This window comes from Peromyscus leucopus, chromosome 1 (assembly GCF_004664715.2).
Source record: "Peromyscus leucopus breed LL Stock chromosome 1, UCI_PerLeu_2.1, whole genome shotgun sequence".
NCBI lineage: Eukaryota > Metazoa > Chordata > Mammalia > Rodentia > Cricetidae > Peromyscus > Peromyscus leucopus.
In genome coordinates, this window is record NC_051063.1 from 147,592,906 (window position 1) to 147,611,915 (window position 19,010).

The 19,010-nt window shown below is 48.1% G+C and overlaps 1 protein-coding gene across 2 annotated transcripts in view; it reads right to left on the minus strand.

Annotated features, from left to right (window-relative positions):
• Tars3 (threonyl-tRNA synthetase 3) overlaps positions 1-19,010 on the minus strand; it is a 57,522-nt gene that overhangs the window by 1,734 nt on the left and 36,778 nt on the right. For both annotated transcript variants that reach the window (XM_037198846.1, XM_028872821.2), the window contains 6 exons: positions 17,015-17,152; positions 8,435-8,512; positions 8,249-8,349; positions 5,279-5,383; positions 1,690-1,762; positions 538-652 (listed from right to left, as the gene is read on the minus strand). In XM_037198846.1, the coding sequence (XP_037054741.1) occupies positions 538-652; positions 1,690-1,762; positions 5,279-5,383; positions 8,249-8,349; positions 8,435-8,512; positions 17,015-17,152 (610 nt within the window). The remainder of the gene's footprint in view (positions 1-537; positions 653-1,689; positions 1,763-5,278; positions 5,384-8,248; positions 8,350-8,434; positions 8,513-17,014; positions 17,153-19,010) is intronic.

Genomic DNA, 19,010 nt, shown 5'->3' on the forward strand with positions numbered 1-19,010 from the left:
AATGTTATTTATTCATCTTTTCTTTTGATCATTTAAAACGTGGAATCTTTCTACATCTACATAGTTTAACCCAAGCTTCTAATAAACCAGAAAATCAAAGGGGAGCATCTGGGCTTTGCATTCAGGGCGGTAGAAGCAGTGCAATCCCATTGCAGAAGTAATCCTGGCGTCTGTCTCCATTTGGGCTTAAATGTTTACTTTTGTGAGGGATGCTGCATCTCGGACTCCATGTGGAGCTAGGGACTCTGTGCTACTGAGTGCATGTGGAGCTAGGGATGCTGTGCTACAGAGTGCATGTGGAGCTGGGGACGCTGTGCCGCGGAGTGCATGTGGAGCTGGGGACGCTGTGCCGCTGAGTGCATGTGGAGCTGGGGACGCTGCACTGTGGGCTCCACGTGGAGCTGCAGGACACTTCTTCATGCACTACAATTCAACAGTCAATTTGTGGTAAGTGGTTACACCATATTCCTCCTTTTTTTTTCTTTAAGTAAAGCCCCAAGTCGAGCATCTGAAAAAAAATGTATGAGTTTAAATTACCCAAAATAAAATTATACTGAGCCAGCTGTGCATTCCGGATTTTCTTATTCAGTGTACAACTGTCATCTAAGTCCACATCGGCCATAAAGCCTTCTTCAAAGCATTCCTTGGACACCTAGAAGAAAGAGGGATCTCTGTCATTCTGTCATTTATGGTAGCCAGACTCCACAGCAGCCCATCTCCCAGTACTAACACCCTTGCAGTGATTGCCACTTTGTTCAGACTTGGTCTATGGGAGTCACAGAGAGGCGTGGAAAAGAGGGCACATTACTACTAAATCCAGGTAGGCAAAGCCTGCCACTTGACTCTGTCCAGATCCCTTGTTCCGGAGGGCGTTTCAACAGCCTGAGAAGCAGCTCACACATGGGCATGGTGCCTGTGTCCTCAGCTGCAGCCTCAGGAGATGCCGTGCTAGACCCAGCCAGCTAGGGAGCTGAAGAGATGCTCAGCAGTTAAGAGCGAGTGTTGCTCTTGCAGAGGACCTGGATTTGGTTCCCAGCACACACATCATGGCTCAATACCCACTTCTCCCAATTCTGGGAGCTCTGGTATTCTCTTCTAAACTCTCCAGGCACCAGGCACAAATATGGTACATATACAGACAGGCAGGAAGACACTCGTACATAGAAAATAAATGAGCCAGGTGTGGTGGTGCACGCCTTTAATCCCAGCACTCAGGAGGCAGGGCCAGCCTTGTCTATGTTCCAGGACAGCCAGGGCTACACAGAGAGATCCTGTCTTAAAAAACAAAACAAAACAAACAAACAAACAAAACTAACTAACTAACTAAATAAATCTTTTTTTAAAAAAAAGTTTAAAAATAGAACCACCCAGCTAAGCTGCTCCCACTCTTGACCTCTCCCCTGAAAGTAAGATAATAAATATCTGTTGTTAAAAGCTGCAGATAACAAGGTTTCTTCCCCAGTAAAGAGACGTGGGAAAGAGCAAGTGTGAAGTGCTCAACACACCCATTTCTCCAAAGCATCAAGAAAGCACTTGTGACGCAGCTCTGCCGACGTCAACAACTCAGAGCACAGGCTGTCATCCACACGCTGGTTAGACGTTACCCTCAGCATGGATGACATTTCAAGTCAATGACCTACAGAGCACACATGACAAGTTACTGTACACTTTAAATGTCTGTAGTCTTACCTGAAGTGCATAATCTTCACAAGTTGGACCTACAGGGATGACCATTACCTGGCGAGGAGACAGCCAGAGAGGCCTGAAAAATAGTAAAATATGTATGTTCAAAGCCATTTCAAAATGACCACTTACGTGTTCAAAAGTAAGCAACACTTTCTCAAGGTGAGCATTATAAGACAGAGGTATTGGTAAAACGGCGCAGAAGCAAACAAAACTTTATTAAGTTGGAAGACATAAGAATAGACAGAAAAGCTGGGTGGTGGTGGCACACACCTTTAATCCCAGCATTCGGAAGGCAGAGTCAGGCAGCTCTGAGTTCGAGGCCAGTCAGTCCACAGAGTGAGATCCAGGACAGACACCAAAACTACACAAAGAAACCCTGTCTCAAAAAAACAAAAAACAAAAAACAAAAAAACAAAAACAAAAACAAACAAAACAAAGAAAAAAAGAAAAGACGGAAAAGGAAACCTGGAATTTTGAGAGGCAAAAGAACATGTTCTTGCGCTCCTCGGCATCCATCCCAGAAGCCTTGTGTCTATACAGCACCTCCACACTGATACCCACAGCAGCTTTACTCAGAACACTCCAGGCTGAAAACAGCCAATCGTGCTTCAGCATGGGAACAGTCCAACACGGTCAACCACAGTTCGGAATATCAAGAGCAACCACAGTGAACTGACAGAGCGAAGACTGCTCTCAAGGGAGTTCTAGCGAGTGAAAAATAAGCAGTCAGGAGGTTGTATACTGCACGACCCCATTTATGTGACACTCCTGAACTAAGAGAACCGTGGAGAAAACCGGGGGTATGGTTGCTGGACTCGTTGATAGCAGTGGGATAGAGCATGTGTGTCCATGAAAGGACAGCACAAGCGGTTGTTGTCAATGATGGACTCTTCAGCTCCATGACTGGTGACAATGACTTCATGTTTACCTGTGACTCAATCTTATGGACTAAACACACCCGTGCACAGAACTGAACACATGTGGAAAGGTAACATCTGAACAGGGCTGGCAGCATTGACGCTTATGTCCTGGTTGTGAGGTACTGTATAATTCTGCAGCATGTAACCACAGGGGAAGGGGGCAAATTATACTTCTCTCTGTATTACTTCTTACAACTACATGTGAACTTATGATTGTGTCACAATACAGTGCTGTTTTAAAAAATATAGAAGGCAATGTTGAATGCGAGTCACATTTCCCTTTTTCTTCGTGGTGTTGAGAACTTAGTTTAAGGGTGGAATGGAGTGCAGTGGGGACTCTTGCCAGCTGCTGCTTTATGAATACACACAGTCACATACGTTTTTCTTAAATTACAGAAATAAAGTCATACATATAACAAACATAATCACATGGCAAACTCATAAAGGAGTGTATAAAGTGAAAGGTAAATGTCTCCTTTTATGCTCTGGTCTCACCCTATCCCTATCCTACATCCCCCAGGGAACCTCATTTTCAGAGACATTTTCATCAGGAATCTGGCAGGTATTTGAAGTCTTAATGCACAAGGTGTGAGGAGAGCCTGGTCACTCCACACAGCATCACCCTCTGTCCCCTTCTGCAGGTCCCCATCCCACCAGCGTCCCTTAGGTCTTGGCCCACTTCACTACTCCATTCTAGTACAAGACACCATCACCTCGCCTCTTTCCACCCACTTAAACCAGAAATGGAAACATGTCAGTCCATACTCAGAAGCACGCGTCCTCATGCCTGCACTTTCGGCTTTGCAGAACTAACAGTTCAGAAGCTCTACAAGATCACAGCACACTGCTCTAGAGCAGTTACTAGGGACACACACAGCCTTTCTAGCTGTGCAGGGCCTTTGCGAGATGCTCAGCTCAGAAATTTCCCAGCTCACTTTTACTGCTCAGACAGATGAGCACAGCATGCTGCCTGGGGACAGCGTTACGGAGAAGGCATCATCACCTGGCAAGGTTGATGCAATGACATAGAGCTTTCGGAGGGACTGAGGCAGTGGACCTGGCAGTGGCACCCGCTGTCCACTGTGGGAGCTGGACTGTTTGTAGGGACCGTAGCTCTGGAGAGAGCAGATTCTGAGGACAGAACTAAGCTCCGTGAGCAGTGGGGAGCTAACGCTCCATGAGTGGGTGCTGGTTTGCAGCATCAGCATCCCAGGGTGTTCCGTTGGTACCAGCGGTGCTATGGCTGTTGGTGAGGCTGTTGTCTCTAAGCACGGGGGTTGGCGAGTCCAGTGAGGCCGGCTCACTCCTTACTTCTCTGCTAAGAAACTGCCCCAGGGCACTGCTGGCAGAAGAGAACGAAGCAACAGCCAGGGCTGCCAGCTTTTCTAAGGCAGTCACTATCCTTCGGCATTGGCCTCGCATGATGAAAGGGACCCAAAGCAATCAACTGCCCCAAACTAGCTTGCTGCTCCCCCAGATTAGGACTGGTCACTAGTGGTCAGAACTGAGTCTTCAGAAGAGGTTTAGCAATGTGGAACCCAGTTAGGTCACATTCATGAGGTGGAGTCCATGAATATCCACTGTTGGTCACAGTTCATGAACCACTGACTGGGTCTTCTTGAATATTCAAAAACTCCTCAATAGTGAGAGCCTTTCACTAGGCAATGCCACCACCAGAGCTGTCTTAGCTTCCGTCGCTGTGATGAACACCATGTAAAGCAACTTGAGGAGGAGAGGGTTTGTCTTACTCTTCCACGTCAGTCACTGTTCATCACCGAAGGAAGTCAGGACAGGAACTCAGACAGAGCAGGATCCTGGAGGCAGGAGCTGATGCAGAGGCCGTGGAGGAGTGCTGCTTATTGGCTTGCTCCCCATGGTTTGTTCAGCCTACTTTCTTATAGAACCCAGGACCACCAGCCCAGGCGTGGCATTACCCACAATGGGCTGGGTCCTCCCTACCATTAATTAAGAAATAATTAAGAAAACGCCTTCCAACCAGATCTGGAAGCTTTTTCTTAGCTGAGGTTCCCTCCTCTCAGATGACTTTAGCTGGTGTCAAGTTGACATAAGACCATCCAGCACATGCCCATGGGTGATATCAACACCATTCCTTTTCCCCAAGCCGGTCACCCATTTTCTCAATCTGATTACTTCTCCATCTTTGGCCTTGCGATCAGAATGGCACCCACTCACCACACCTGTGGCCAGCTCTTCTTCCAGGAGAGAGGACCCGAAGCTGGGGCCCCCAAGAACATTCCCTTTCCTCACTGGGCCCACACTGCTGGGGCAGCTTCTCTGCACGGGTGCTGGGGTACTGTGTGTGTCAGATGTGGGCCGCTGGCCACAGGGATCCCCCAGGTAACGATCAGAGTTGAAAGGGAAGGCAGAGAGGTAAGACATGGAACCATGGGAGACAGGACATGTTCTCCTGACAACACCTGAACCTCTGGTGGGCTTGGAAAGGGGGAAAGAACTCTTCAACAGAGTCCGAGTTCCTTCAAGGACACCAGCACAGTGTTATGTCACTCTGGCCGCATTCTTCTGTTTCCAGTCTGCAAATGGAACATGAATTCTCCATTTGCTGTGTGGACACTTGCTAACTATGAGGAAGAAACTTCCTGAGCTGAGAACTGGTTTCTGGAGAGTCCCCGCGTTCCCTCCACGTCACTTACCACTTTCCCCCGTAGCTCTCCGAGAGAATGGCTATCATCCTCTCCACAGATCCCAGTATGGCACGGTGAATGATCACAGGCCTATTCTTGTCATCCCCATCCTTACTGGAAAACGAAAAACGCACATTAGGTATTTTCCTAAGGCCGGCAGTAAGTTTCTCTCCTGCCCTGTCTTCTCCGTTGTCTGTTATTTATTCATTGGTGTCTCCTTCAGGAAACTGTTTTTATTGGCAGCTGTCCTCGAGACTTTGCCTTACGCACTAATCCTTTTCCACCTACTTTTCAATCACTCTACTAGTGGACATGCAAACACACAAAAGCTGAGTGGTACAGTGAACCCCACGCACGTCTCTGAGCTCCACAGACATCCACTCACAGCCAGCCTTGTTTAATCCAGTCCTCCCCTCATCCACTGCCCCACTGCAAGCCTCATTTTTCCACATATTCCTGATATTACTGTGGAAGTCCACCAGTCAAATGTACCTCACAGACCACAAACCATCATGACATGGACTTTACAGTTCATCATTCCCCAGAGGAAAAAAATGATGACGCCAACTGTGTCTGCCAACTTCAATGAAGCAAGATGCACCAAGATCTGTGAGCGCACTCTCAGAAGGTAAAGCTCAGTTTGCTCAGCACGTGTAATCCACAACACCGAAGAAGTTCTTCCAAGAAACTTTATCTCAAAATTGTAGCAGTTAGCTACTTCTGAAACACACCCGAGACAAACAAATACGGAGAGGTCCTCACTTAACCCCAATTCACATGTGTTAAAACTGGACACTGTCACTGCTGATCATTCCTGTTGACGGTCACTGCAGGCTCAGGCATTAGTCTGTGGAGATCCCAGAGAGCTTGCAGTGTGGGGAGGAGACACTCAGGAGCAGCTTGAACTCATTCCTGTGTGGACCTATGCAGATGTCACCTACTCCACAGCTGGAGCGGCATGGAATATTCCTAAATGTTCTTTGCTGCTTTGTGTAGGACGTGAAAGGGAAGTAGGACAGCCTCTTTGCAGGCCTCTGTGTATCCAACATTTTCTGTCTCATCATCATTTCAGTCGACTAGAACAGAAAATTATGCTTACACACCTACATTAGCCAACAAGCCTTAGCATACCCACCAAGTCTCTCCAAACAATCTCTGTGGATTAGACTTTGTATGTAGATTAAAAGAGAGCCAGTAACTCCGCCAGACTGATTCCTCCCATTCCAAGAACGTGGTTTGAACCTCTCTTAAGTAACTGTTTTGCCTTTGATACAATCTCATGATGGGAGCACCATTAAATATCACGCCCTCTGTCACTTCTGAAATGATTTTGTCTTATTTCTCTCAGCAGCTGACTGCTGACATGCAGGGAGGCAGACTGGATAGGCCACTCCAGAGTCACTGATCGCTCCCTTTGTTACTAGCTCTGACTCCTCTCCATTTGATTTGCAGGATTTTAGACATGAGAGCTTGCACAAAGGCTTTGACTATCTGCACTCCTGGGATAATTCTGGACAGTAATAAAACAGGTAACATATTCACCGCCTCCCTGGTTCTGTTGAGATGCTGTTGTTGTTTGCTGACAAATGTTCCTTATCATAACTGGGAGATGTATTTGCATCATTTCACAGGGTGGCTCTTGAGTTTTGTCTGACCTCCTTCCGAGAGGCTGTGTGCGCAACAGGTTAACGTGGTGTGTCTCCACAGTAAGCCCGCCCGCCCGCCCCCTGCTATTTTAAGGCATGCAGTCATGGTGATGCTTCGCTCTGCTACTCCTTAGGCCTCAACAAATTACATCAGCCCTTTTCCAGAAGACACACAAAGACCACCACTTGGTTCATCTCCCTGATACCACCTGCTTCTAACCACCAGCATCTCTGATCTGTGTACAGACCAATGCTCTCCTACTCTCTGCCCTCCATGCACTTAGGATGGACGGCTTGCATGGATGACTTAGTTGCCCTTCACTCATCCCTCAAGTGAAAAGAGCTTATTGTTGTTTATTATAATAACCCTGATGGGAAATAACATTCTATGAAAATTACAGGATTTGAAACATGACAATAACTCTTTTTCCCCAAAAGGGAAACTTAGAGCTGTGGGCAGTTTCAGTGGAAATTCTACCAATTATCTATAAGAGAAATAACACCAAATTTGCCTCATCTCTTCCAGAAAACAGAACAGAAAGGACCACTTCCCACTTGTTTTAAAAGACTAGCATTCTTAGATACTGAGACCTACCAAGGCTGGTCCAGGAAAACAAAACTACAGAGCACTTTCCTGTACGATCATGCGCTCAGACACTCTCAACAGACTAATGGCAGGTCAAGATCAAGTGGGCTTTATCTCAGCAGTGCAAGGCTGGGTCAGTATTCTAAATAAACACTGTCTATCCTATAAATAAGCTAAAGAAAACAGCATAACAGAATTCTTGATAAAACTCTTTGGACATTAGAAATATTGGGAACATTTCTTTTTCTTTGGGGGGGTGTTGAATTCAAAGCCTGGCAAAGGCTAAGCAGGCACTCTATCACTAAAGTGCTGGGGAGGCGGCAGATTGAAGAGGTCTAGTGATTAGGTCAAGGGGGACGCCCCAGGAATGGATTACTGTAGATCTCACCCAACTAGGTTAGTTCTCAAGAACAAATTGTATAAAGCAGGGCACTCCTGCACTTGCTGTCTTCTACACAGAGCTATTTCCTTTCCTTTGTCTCTGCCATGCTGAGAAGCAGGAGAAGACCTGTGCCAGATGCCTCTGCCATGCTCTTTGGACTTTAGAGCTGCCAGAATTTTAGCCAAATATGTCTCGTTGCTTTATAACGTACCCAGCCTTGAGCATTTTGACCTAGCAATATAAATGAGTGAGGAAAATCCCAGATTACATGGAAGTAAACAAATGCATAGTGCGTAACACAGACAGGAGAACTCAACAGTGCCCATGAGCTTCTGACAAATAGTGAAGATGTTAGAATCACTCACCTAACATATGTGAGATTAAACCTAATCGGCAGTTGGAAGTCCAGCTGAATTGTAGCACACTGATGGTATCTGCCAATAGCATCTTTAATTTGTATATCAATCTGTAAATTAAATAATGCTTGCTCAGAGACAGTTTTCACTTTTTTAACCTTCTCTCTCTCTTTTTTAGGCACATGTTCTACTTACTTTAGGGCCATAGAATGCTCCATCTCCTGGGTTCATTTTCCATGGTTTTCCAAATTCCATCAAGCTATTCTGTAGTTGCTATTTTATATTAAAAAAGAGATCATTAAACACTTCTACTTTTTTACATATTCATCTTTTTGGCCACATAGTTCATAAGTACCTATACACATTAATTACATCCTGTCTTTGGCCCTCAATCAACTGCCGAGTGAGGGCAGTGCACGGCTGTCACAATGGCTCTGGCTCTGACGTGTGTGTACATTTCACTTGGGACAATGCACTCTCTCATAAAGGGTCTGGGATTCCAGAAGAGGCACTCCTTCCAGTGCGGCCTCTCTGTCCTGCACACTGACAGAGGTGTCTCCTAGTTTGCTTCTCTGTTGCTGTGATAAATCCATGGTCAAAACCAACCGGAGGAAGGAAACAGTTTATTTCATCTTACAAGTCCCAGGCCACAGTCCGTCATGGAGTGACGTCAGGGTCAGAGCCAAGAGGCAGGAACCAAAGCACAGGCCTTTGGGGAACACTGCTCACTGGCTTGCTCTGAGGCTCATATTTGGCTCCTTTTCTTGTACCTTCCAGGACCTCCTGCCCAGGGGTGGCACCACTCTCGGTAGGCTGGGCCTCCACATCAACCAGCAATCAAACAAATGTCCCACAGACACAAGACATGCCTATAGGCCAATCTGATGGAGGTAATTCCTCAGCTGAGATTCTCTCTCCCAAGATATGTCTAGGTTTGTGACAAGTTGATAAAAACAAAGCAGAACAATGTGTCTCTTATGATGTGTCTGAGACCTCTGTCTCCTTGGAGGTGGGGCTTCACACATGATGAGGCATGAGAGCCTTGGCTCTGCTTCCCCTTTCTCACCGTGTGTGTGGTGGGTGGAATGTGGAGACAGAAGAATGCCACTACTTCCCTTTCTGTTTCTTTGGCCTCTGCTTCAACTGGGGGGCAACCCTTATGAGTTACTGGGGTATGGGGATGGAACCTCACTTCAGCCTTCAGCCTAAGCCAGTTCAGGCTTTAGATGTAGCCTAATGGGTGTCCAGATAAGTACTAATAGAAGAAGCCTTGGGTCAGTTTCCCTGGAAAGCATGAGACAAAATATGTCAAAACTCCACCCAGGTTCCTGTCATAATCCCATATATTGGAGCTAAGGAAGGGCTTGACACTTGGTAATACAGGGGTTCTTTGGGAAGTCAAGGCAACAATGGTACCTCTGAGCTGCAGTTGAAATTACCAAGAAACTGATTCCTGGGGTTATGGTGGGCTTTTCCAGGATCCCAGTCAGGGTGTGTTCTTGACAGAGAGAATTTCATTCCTGAGATGTCAGCAACATCCCTAGTGGACCTAACTCTACAGGAGCAGCCTCCCCTCTCTGAGGACCAAGAAAAACCACCTGCACAGAGGTACTTCACAGGCTTGGGAGGTCCCTACTTGACTGTACTGTTTCTTAAAGAGAAGGGGTACTAGACAGAGAAACTGAGTCCTTGTGACAGCAATTGGAGAGTCCTGGAGCTCCCAAAGTATTAAAAATCCAAAGACAGGCCAAGGATTGGAGAAGACTATGAAGCAGAGGTCACCACATGGTTGTCAGGCCTCTGGGGACAGGATGAGCAGTGCAAGGGGAGCAGAGCTGGCTAGAGCGAGCTAAGAAAGCTTGGATTGCTTTCAAGCCATCAGAGACTCAAGGAGAAAGCGATGATGAACAATGCAGCAACAATAAACAAAACCCCTTAGGTGTGCATGTCACTGACTCCCAGATGATCAAAGGTGGCCAGTGTGGGAGAAAGCCCCGAAGTAGAGGAAGGTCTATCCTGTAATGCCACTTTCCCGGGAGACTTCAGGCTTGCCTGCTAAACTTGAGACATGTCAATCAAAAAGAGAAAACATCAAGTCTTCCAGCCCATTGTTCCCATGCCAGGTCCATCCCTCCTCTAATGCCTATAACCCACCCAATTCTAATGACTAGAGTCAGATGATGGTGATGGTGACACAAGATGGTGACAGAGTGCCTGGCACTATGAAGACAAAACAAGAACCAGCTGCACATCTGCCTGGACTATGACGACACAGACACAGACCAGCTGCACATCTGCCTGGACTATGAGGACACAGACACAGACCAGCTGCACATCTGCCTGGACTATGACGACACACAGACCAGCTGCACATCTGCCTGGACTATGAGGACACACAGACGAGCTGCACATCTGCCTGGACTATGAGGACACAGACACAGACCAGCTGCACATCTGCCTGGACTATGATGACACACAGACCAGCTGCACATCTGCCTGGACTATGATGACACAGACACGGACCAGCTGCACATCTGCCTGGACTATGAGGACACAAACACAGATCAGCTGCACATCTGCCTGGACTATGACGACACAGACACAGACCAGCTGCACATCTGCCTGGACTATGAGGACACAGACACAGACCAGCTGCACATCTGCCTGGACTATGAGGACACAGACACAGACCAGCTGCAATCTGCCTGGACTATGAGGACACAGACACAGACCAGCTGCACATCTGCCTGGACTATGAGGACACACAGACCAGCTGCACATCTGCCTGGACTATGATGACACACAGACCAGCTGCATGTCTGCCTGGACTATGATGACACAGACACGGACCAGCTGCACATCTGCCTGGACTATGATGACACACAGACCAGCTGCACATCTGCCTGGACTATGATGACACAGACACAGACCAGCTGCACATCTGCCTGGACTATGATGACACAGACACAGACCAGCTGCACATCTGCCTGGACTATGATGACACACAGACACAGACCAGCTGCACATCTGCCTGGACTATGATGACACAGACACAGACCAGCTGCACATCTGCCTGGACTATGATGACACACAGACACAGACCAGCTGCACATCTGCCTGGACTATGATGACACAGACACAGACCAGCTGCACATCTGCCTGGACTATGAGGACACAGACACAGACCAGCTGCACATCTGCCTGGACTATGAGGACACAGACACAGACCAGCTGCACATCTGCCTGGACTATGAGGACACAGACACAGACCAGCTGCACATCTGCCTGGACTATGATGACACAGACACAGACCAGCTGCACATCTGCCTGGACTATGATGACACACAGACCAGCTGCACATCTGCCTGGACTATGAGGACACAAACACAGATCAGCTGCACATCTGCCTGGACTATGAGGACACAGACACAGACCAGCTGCACATCTGCCTGGACTATGATGACACAGACACAGACCAGCTGCACATCTGCCTGGACTATGATGACACACAGACCAGCTGCACATCTGCCTGGACTATGAGGACACACACACAGACCAGCTGCACATCTGCCTGGACTATGATGACACAGACACGGACCAGCTGCACATCTGCCTGGACTATGAGGACACAAACACAGATCAGCTGCACATCTGCCTGGACTATGAGGACACAGACACAGACCAGATGCACATCTGCCTGGACTATGATGACACACAGACCAGCTACACATCTGCCTGGACTATGATGACACACAGACCAGCTGCACATCTGCCTGGACTATGATGACACACAGACCAGCTGCACATCTGCCTGGACTATGATGACACAGACCAGCTGCACATCTGCCTGGACTATGATGACACAGACACAGACCAGCTGCACATCTGCCTGGACTATGATGACACAGACACAGACCAGCTGCACATCTGCCTGGACTATGATGACACAGACACAGACCAGCTGCACATCTGCCTGGACTATGATGACACAGACACAGACCAGCTGCACATCTGCCTGGACTATGATGACACAGACACAGACCAGCTGCACATCTGCCTGGACTATGATGACACACAGACCAGCTGCACACCTGCCTGAACTATGATGACACACAGACCAGCTGCACATCTGCCTGGACTATGATGACACAGACACAGACCAGTTGCACATCTGCCTGGACTATGACGACACACAGACCAGCTGCACATCTGCCTGGACTATGATGACACACAGCACAGATCAGCTGCACATCTGCCTGGACTATGACGACACACACACAGACCAGCTGCACATCTGCCTGGACTATGATGACACAGACACAGACCAGCTGCACATCTGCCTGGACTATGATGACACACAGACCAGCTGCACATCTGCCTGGACTATGAGGACACAAACACAGATCAGCTGCACATCTGCCTGGACTATGAGGACACACAGACACAGACCAGCTGCACATCTGCCTGGACTATGATGACACAGACACAGACCAGCTGCACATCTGCCTGGACTATGATGACACACAGACCAGCTGCACACCTGCCTGAACTATGATGACACACAGACCAGCTGCACATCTGCCTGGACTATGATGACACAGACCAGCTGCACATCTGCCTGGACTATGATAACACAGACCAGCTGCACATCTGCCTGGACTATGATGACACAGACACAGACCAGTTGCACATCTGCCTGGACTATGACGACACACAGACCAGCTGCACATCTGCCTGGACTATGATGACACACAGCACAGATCAGCTGCACATCTGCCTGGACTATGACGACACACACACAGACCAGCTGCACATCTGCCTGGACTATGACGACACACAGACACAGACCAGCTGCACATCTGCCTGGACTATGATGACACACTGACCAGCTGCACATCTGCCTGGACTATGATGACACAGACACGGACCAGCTGCACATCTGCCTGGACTATGACGACACACAGACCAGCTGCACATCTGCCTGGACTATGAGGACACAAACACAGATCAGCTGCACATCTGCCTGGACTATGACGACACACACACAGACCAGCTGCACATCTGCCTGGACTATGATGACACAGACACAGACCAGCTACACATCTGCCTGGACTATGATGACACAGACACAGACCAGCTGCACATCTGCCTGGACTATGATGACACACACACAGACCAGCTGCACATCTGCCTGGACTATGACGACACAGACACAGACCAGCTGCACATCTGCCTGGACTATGAGGACACAGACACAGACCAGCTGCACATCTGCCTGGACTATGATGACACAGACACAGACCTGCTGCACATCTGCCTGGACTATGAGGACACAGACACAGACCAGCTGCACACCTGCCTGGACTATGATGACACAGACACAGACCAGCTGCACATCTGCCTGGACTATGAGGACACAGACACGGACCAGCTGCACATCTGCCTGGACTATGATGACACACAGACCAGCTGCACATCTGCCTGGACTATGATGACACAGACACAGACCAGCTGCACATCTGCCTGGACTATGATGACACAGACACAGACCAGCTGCACACCTGCCTGGACTATGATGACACAGACACAGACCAGCTGCACATCTGCCTGGACTATGAGGACACAGACACAGACCAGCTGCACATCTGCCTGGACTATGAGGACACAGACACAGACCAGCTGCACATCTGCCTGGACTATGACGACACACAGACCAGCTGCACATCTGCCTGGACTATGAGGACACACAGACGAGCTGCACATCTGCCTGGACTATGAGGACACAGACACAGACCAGCTGCACATCTGCCTGGACTATGATGACACACAGACCAGCTGCACATCTGCCTGGACTATGATGACACAGACACGACCAGCTGCACATCTGCCTGGACTATGATGACACAGACACGGACCAGCTGCACATCTGCCTGGACTATGAGGACACAAACACAGATCAGCTGCACATCTGCCTGGACTATGACGACACAGACACAGACCAGCTGCACATCTGCCTGGACTATGAGGACACAGACACAGACCAGCTGCACATCTGCCTGGACTATGAGGACACAGACACAGACCAGCTGCAATCTGCCTGGACTATGAGGACACAGACACAGACCAGCTGCACATCTGCCTGGACTATGAGGACACACAGACCAGCTGCACATCTGCCTGGACTATGATGACACACAGACCAGCTGCATGTCTGCCTGGACTATGATGACACACAGACACAGACCAGCTGCACATCTGCCTGGACTATGATGACACACAGACACAGACCAGCTGCACATCTGCCTGGACTATGAGGACACAGACACAGACCAGCTGCACATCTGCCTGGACTATGATGACACACAGACCAGCTGCACATCTGCCTGGACTATGATGACACAGACCAGCTGCACATCTGCCTGGACTATGATGACACACAGACCAGCTGCACATCTGCCTGGACTATGAGGACACAGACACAGACCAGCTGCACATCTGCCTGGACTATGAGGACACAGACACAGACCAGCTGCACATCTGCCTGGACTATGAGGACACAGACACAGACCAGCTGCACATCTGCCTGGACTATGATGACACAGACACAGACCAGCTGCACATCTGCCTGGACTATGATGACACACAGACCAGCTGCACATCTGCCTGGACTATGAGGACACACACACAGACCAGCTGCACATCTGCCTGGACTATGATGACACAGACACGGACCAGCTGCACATCTGCCTGGACTATGAGGACACAAACACAGATCAGCTGCACATCTGCCTGGACTATGAGGACACAGACACAGACCAGATGCACATCTGCCTGGACTATGATGACACACACACAGACCAGCTACACATCTGCCTGGACTATGATGACACACAGACCAGCTGCACATCTGCCTGGACTATGATGACACACAGACCAGCTGCACATCTGCCTGGACTATGATGACACAGACCAGCTGCACATCTGCCTGGACTATGAGGACACAGACACAGACCAGCTGCACATCTGCCTGGACTATGACGACACACAGACCAGCTGCACATCTGCCTGGACTATGATGACACAGACACAGACCAGCTGCACATCTGCCTGGACTATGAGGACACAAACACAGATCAGCTGCACATCTGCCTGGACTATGAGGACACAGACACAGACCAGCTGCACATCTGCCTGGACTATGATGACACACAGACCAGCTGCACATCTGCCTGGACTATGAGGACACAAACACAGATCAGCTGCACATCTGCCTGGACTATGACGACACACACACAGACCAGCTGCACATCTGCCTGGACTATGATGACACACAGACCAGCCGCACATCTGCCTGGACTATGATGACACAGACACAGACCAGCTGCACATCTGCCTGGACTATGACGACACAGACACAGACCTGCTGCACATCTGCCTGGACTATGATGACACAGACACAGACCAGCTGCACATCTGCCTGGACTATGATGACACAGACATAGACCAGCTGCACATCTGCCTGGACTATGATGACACAGACACAGACCAGCTGCACATCTGCCTGGACTATGAGGACACAGACACAGACCAGCTGCACATCTGCCTGGAGTATGATGACACACAGCACAGATCAGCTGCACATCTGCCTGGACTATGATGACACAGACACAGACCAGCTGCACATCTGCCTGGACTATGAGGACACAGACACAGACCAGCTGCACATCTGCCTGGACTATGACACACAGAAACAGACCAGCTGCACATCTGCCTGGACTATGATGACACAGACAGAGACCAGCTGCACATCTGCCTGGACTATGATGACACACAGACCAGCTGCACATCTGCCTGGACTATGACGACACACAGACCAGTTGCACATCTGCCTGGACTATGACACACAGAAACAGACCAGCTGCACATCTGCCTGGACTATGATGACACAGACAGAGACCAGCTGCACATCTGCCTGGACTATGATGACACACAGACCAGCTGCACATCTGCCTGGACTATGACGACACACAGACCAGCTGCACATCTGCCTGGACTATGATGACACAGACACGGACCAGCTGCACATCTGCCTGGACTATGAGGACACAGACACGGACCAGCTGCACATGTGTCTAGCACTCTGCCCATTATGAGCTCATATACATGAATTCGTTGAAGTTCCTGAGCACAGTCACCACCATCACATCTCATCTCAGTCTTGGTCCTTAGAGAGATGCTGTTCCCCACAGCTGACATGTGTGAAGAGGTGGAAATGCTGAGCCATGCTCTGCACCCTCTTTGTCTCTTTCTACTTCCATGTGACTTTTAGGTAAACTGAGTCAGCATCCTTCCCAGGGGAGGAGATCTCAATAGACTTTGATTCTCCATTCAAAAGGGAGGGAAGAATAGTGTAGTTAGGACACAGGGCAGGCGTACGTGTGAGGAAGAGACCCTATTACAGCTCAAGCCTAGCCTGCCTGCGTCTGTGACCTCTGCCTGACAACATGAAAGTAACAGTCCCCCTCTCCATATAGTGCCCCACATTCTCTTGCCTCCTGGTACATGCTTAGCTTCTGTGAATGTTCTAGGAAAAGGTGGACCAGCACTGAAGACTGTAAATGAAAACCCACGTCAGCTTCCAGGTGTGGAACAGATGCTCACTGTAGCGGTGAGAACTGGCTAGCCACAGGCCACAGTCTGCACACTCACGCCCTGACTCCTCAGTTGAAATCCCCAGGGAAGCGTGGTTTCTCAGGCATTTGTCACAATACTTACCCTTTCAGCTTCATCCCACATCTCAGTCTCTCCTAGGAAGTGCTCAGGCCGTGTTGACAGGTTTAATTGAAAGGAGAAGCCAAACGTTGAGTAAACAGACTGCAAAAAGTGCAAGCACCCCTTTATTTCTTCTTCAATCTGAAATTAAAGGAGATGAAACACTCAAGAGGAACACCAACTTACATTCATTTACAGTATTTTTAACAATAAATTGTGTCAAATAGTCATGAAAACTGATTTTAAATGCTTTTTAGAAATTTTTTATGTGAATATGAGTGTTTGCCTGTATGTATGTGCACCACATGCATGCATGACGTCTACAGAGGCTGGAAGCAGGAATCAGATCCCTTAGAAATGGAATTATAGATAGTTGTGAGCTATGATATGGGTGCTAGGAAGTGAATCTGGGTCCTCTGCAAGAACAGCAGTGTTCTTAACCAATGAGCGATCTCTCCAGGCCCACAAAGCCTGGCTTTAATACCAGCAGATGACACCTTCCATTGCTAACACTGACTAGAATTTCGTTTAGACTTATACACAGGCATCTTAGTATATCTCTGCACATAAGTTTTTAGTTGTCTCTTTTGGGGTTCTATATAGCACTGTAACCTACAGGTATCATGATTTACAAGTTCAAATGTGTGTAGAAACTCCACTTCCTGTTACTCTTCTCCATTAACAGCATCATTTGATTAAGCATTTCCTCTCTACATACTTAGGAACACATCAGGCAAGGGTATATTTTTGCTTCAACCATTGAGTATGACTTAGAAAACTCAGAAGGAAAACAGAATGTTTGCCTATTTTTATTTTCACAATTTTAAAGTCCCCCATGTTCTAAGACTCTGCCTACCACTCTCTACCCATAGCATCCTTCTGAGGGATGGCTGATGTCCTGACTTTTTCACCACTTCTGAAAGATATTTTCTCTAGACGGGGAATTCTAGGTTGACAGTCCTCTCTTCTAGTCCTTGTAAAGGCTGGACCACTGCTGACCCCCATGTGAGAAGCTGTCATTCAAGTTGGATTTTTTTTCCTCCTCTGAGGTAACTCATTTCCTTTGCTCTGCCTTTCATTTTCTGTCTTTTAATTTTTTTCACATTTAACTCACATTTTAGCACAGATTTTTCTGGGTATGTCCTGTTTGGAGCTCACCTAGCTTCTTGAGTCTGGAGGTTTGTGTCTTTTAATGGATTTGACAAGTTCTCAGCCATTTTTTACCATCCCCTCCCATCTCCCTGCAGAGAGGGTGATGACATGAGGTCAGGTGGAGGTCCATCATGGCCAGTCCCTTCCCCATTTTCACTTCCTGCCTTTAGGATTCTATTTTTATTTTTATATCTATAGATTCTTCCAGTCTCCTCTGTTCTGCTCATGTATCCAATTACTAAGCTTTTATTTTAGTTTTTAATTACACATTTCACTAAATTTCTACTTAGTTCTTCACTATGATCTTTATTTCTTCCTTGGAATTTTCCCTTTTCTGAGTCTTAGAATAGTTCTCATTAGTTTGAAATGGTTTCATAACTGTTCCCCAAAACATTCTTATAATGGTTGCTTTAATATCTTTGTCATGGAGCTGGAGAGACAGCTCAAGTCAGAGTCCCAACATCCACATCAGGAAGCTCACAACTGCCTGTAACTTTAGCAGGGGGTCTGGCACCCTCTACTGGTCTCTGTCTCTCTCTCTCTCTCTCTCTCTCTCTCTCTCTCTCTCTCTCTCTCTCTCTCTCTCTCTCTCTCTCTCTCACACACACACACACACACACACACACACACACGTGCGCGCGCAAGAGAGAGAGAGAGAGAGAGAGAGAGAGAGAGAGAGAGAGAGAGAGAGAACAAATCTTGAAAGCCTTCATCAGATAATGATAACATGGCAGTCATCTCTTAATAAAAGAAGGAAGAGAAGAGGACTTCCTCAACCTAATGACAGGCACTTCTGAAAAACCGAGACAGGAGCAATAGAACAGTATCACCTCTCATTAGTTGTATT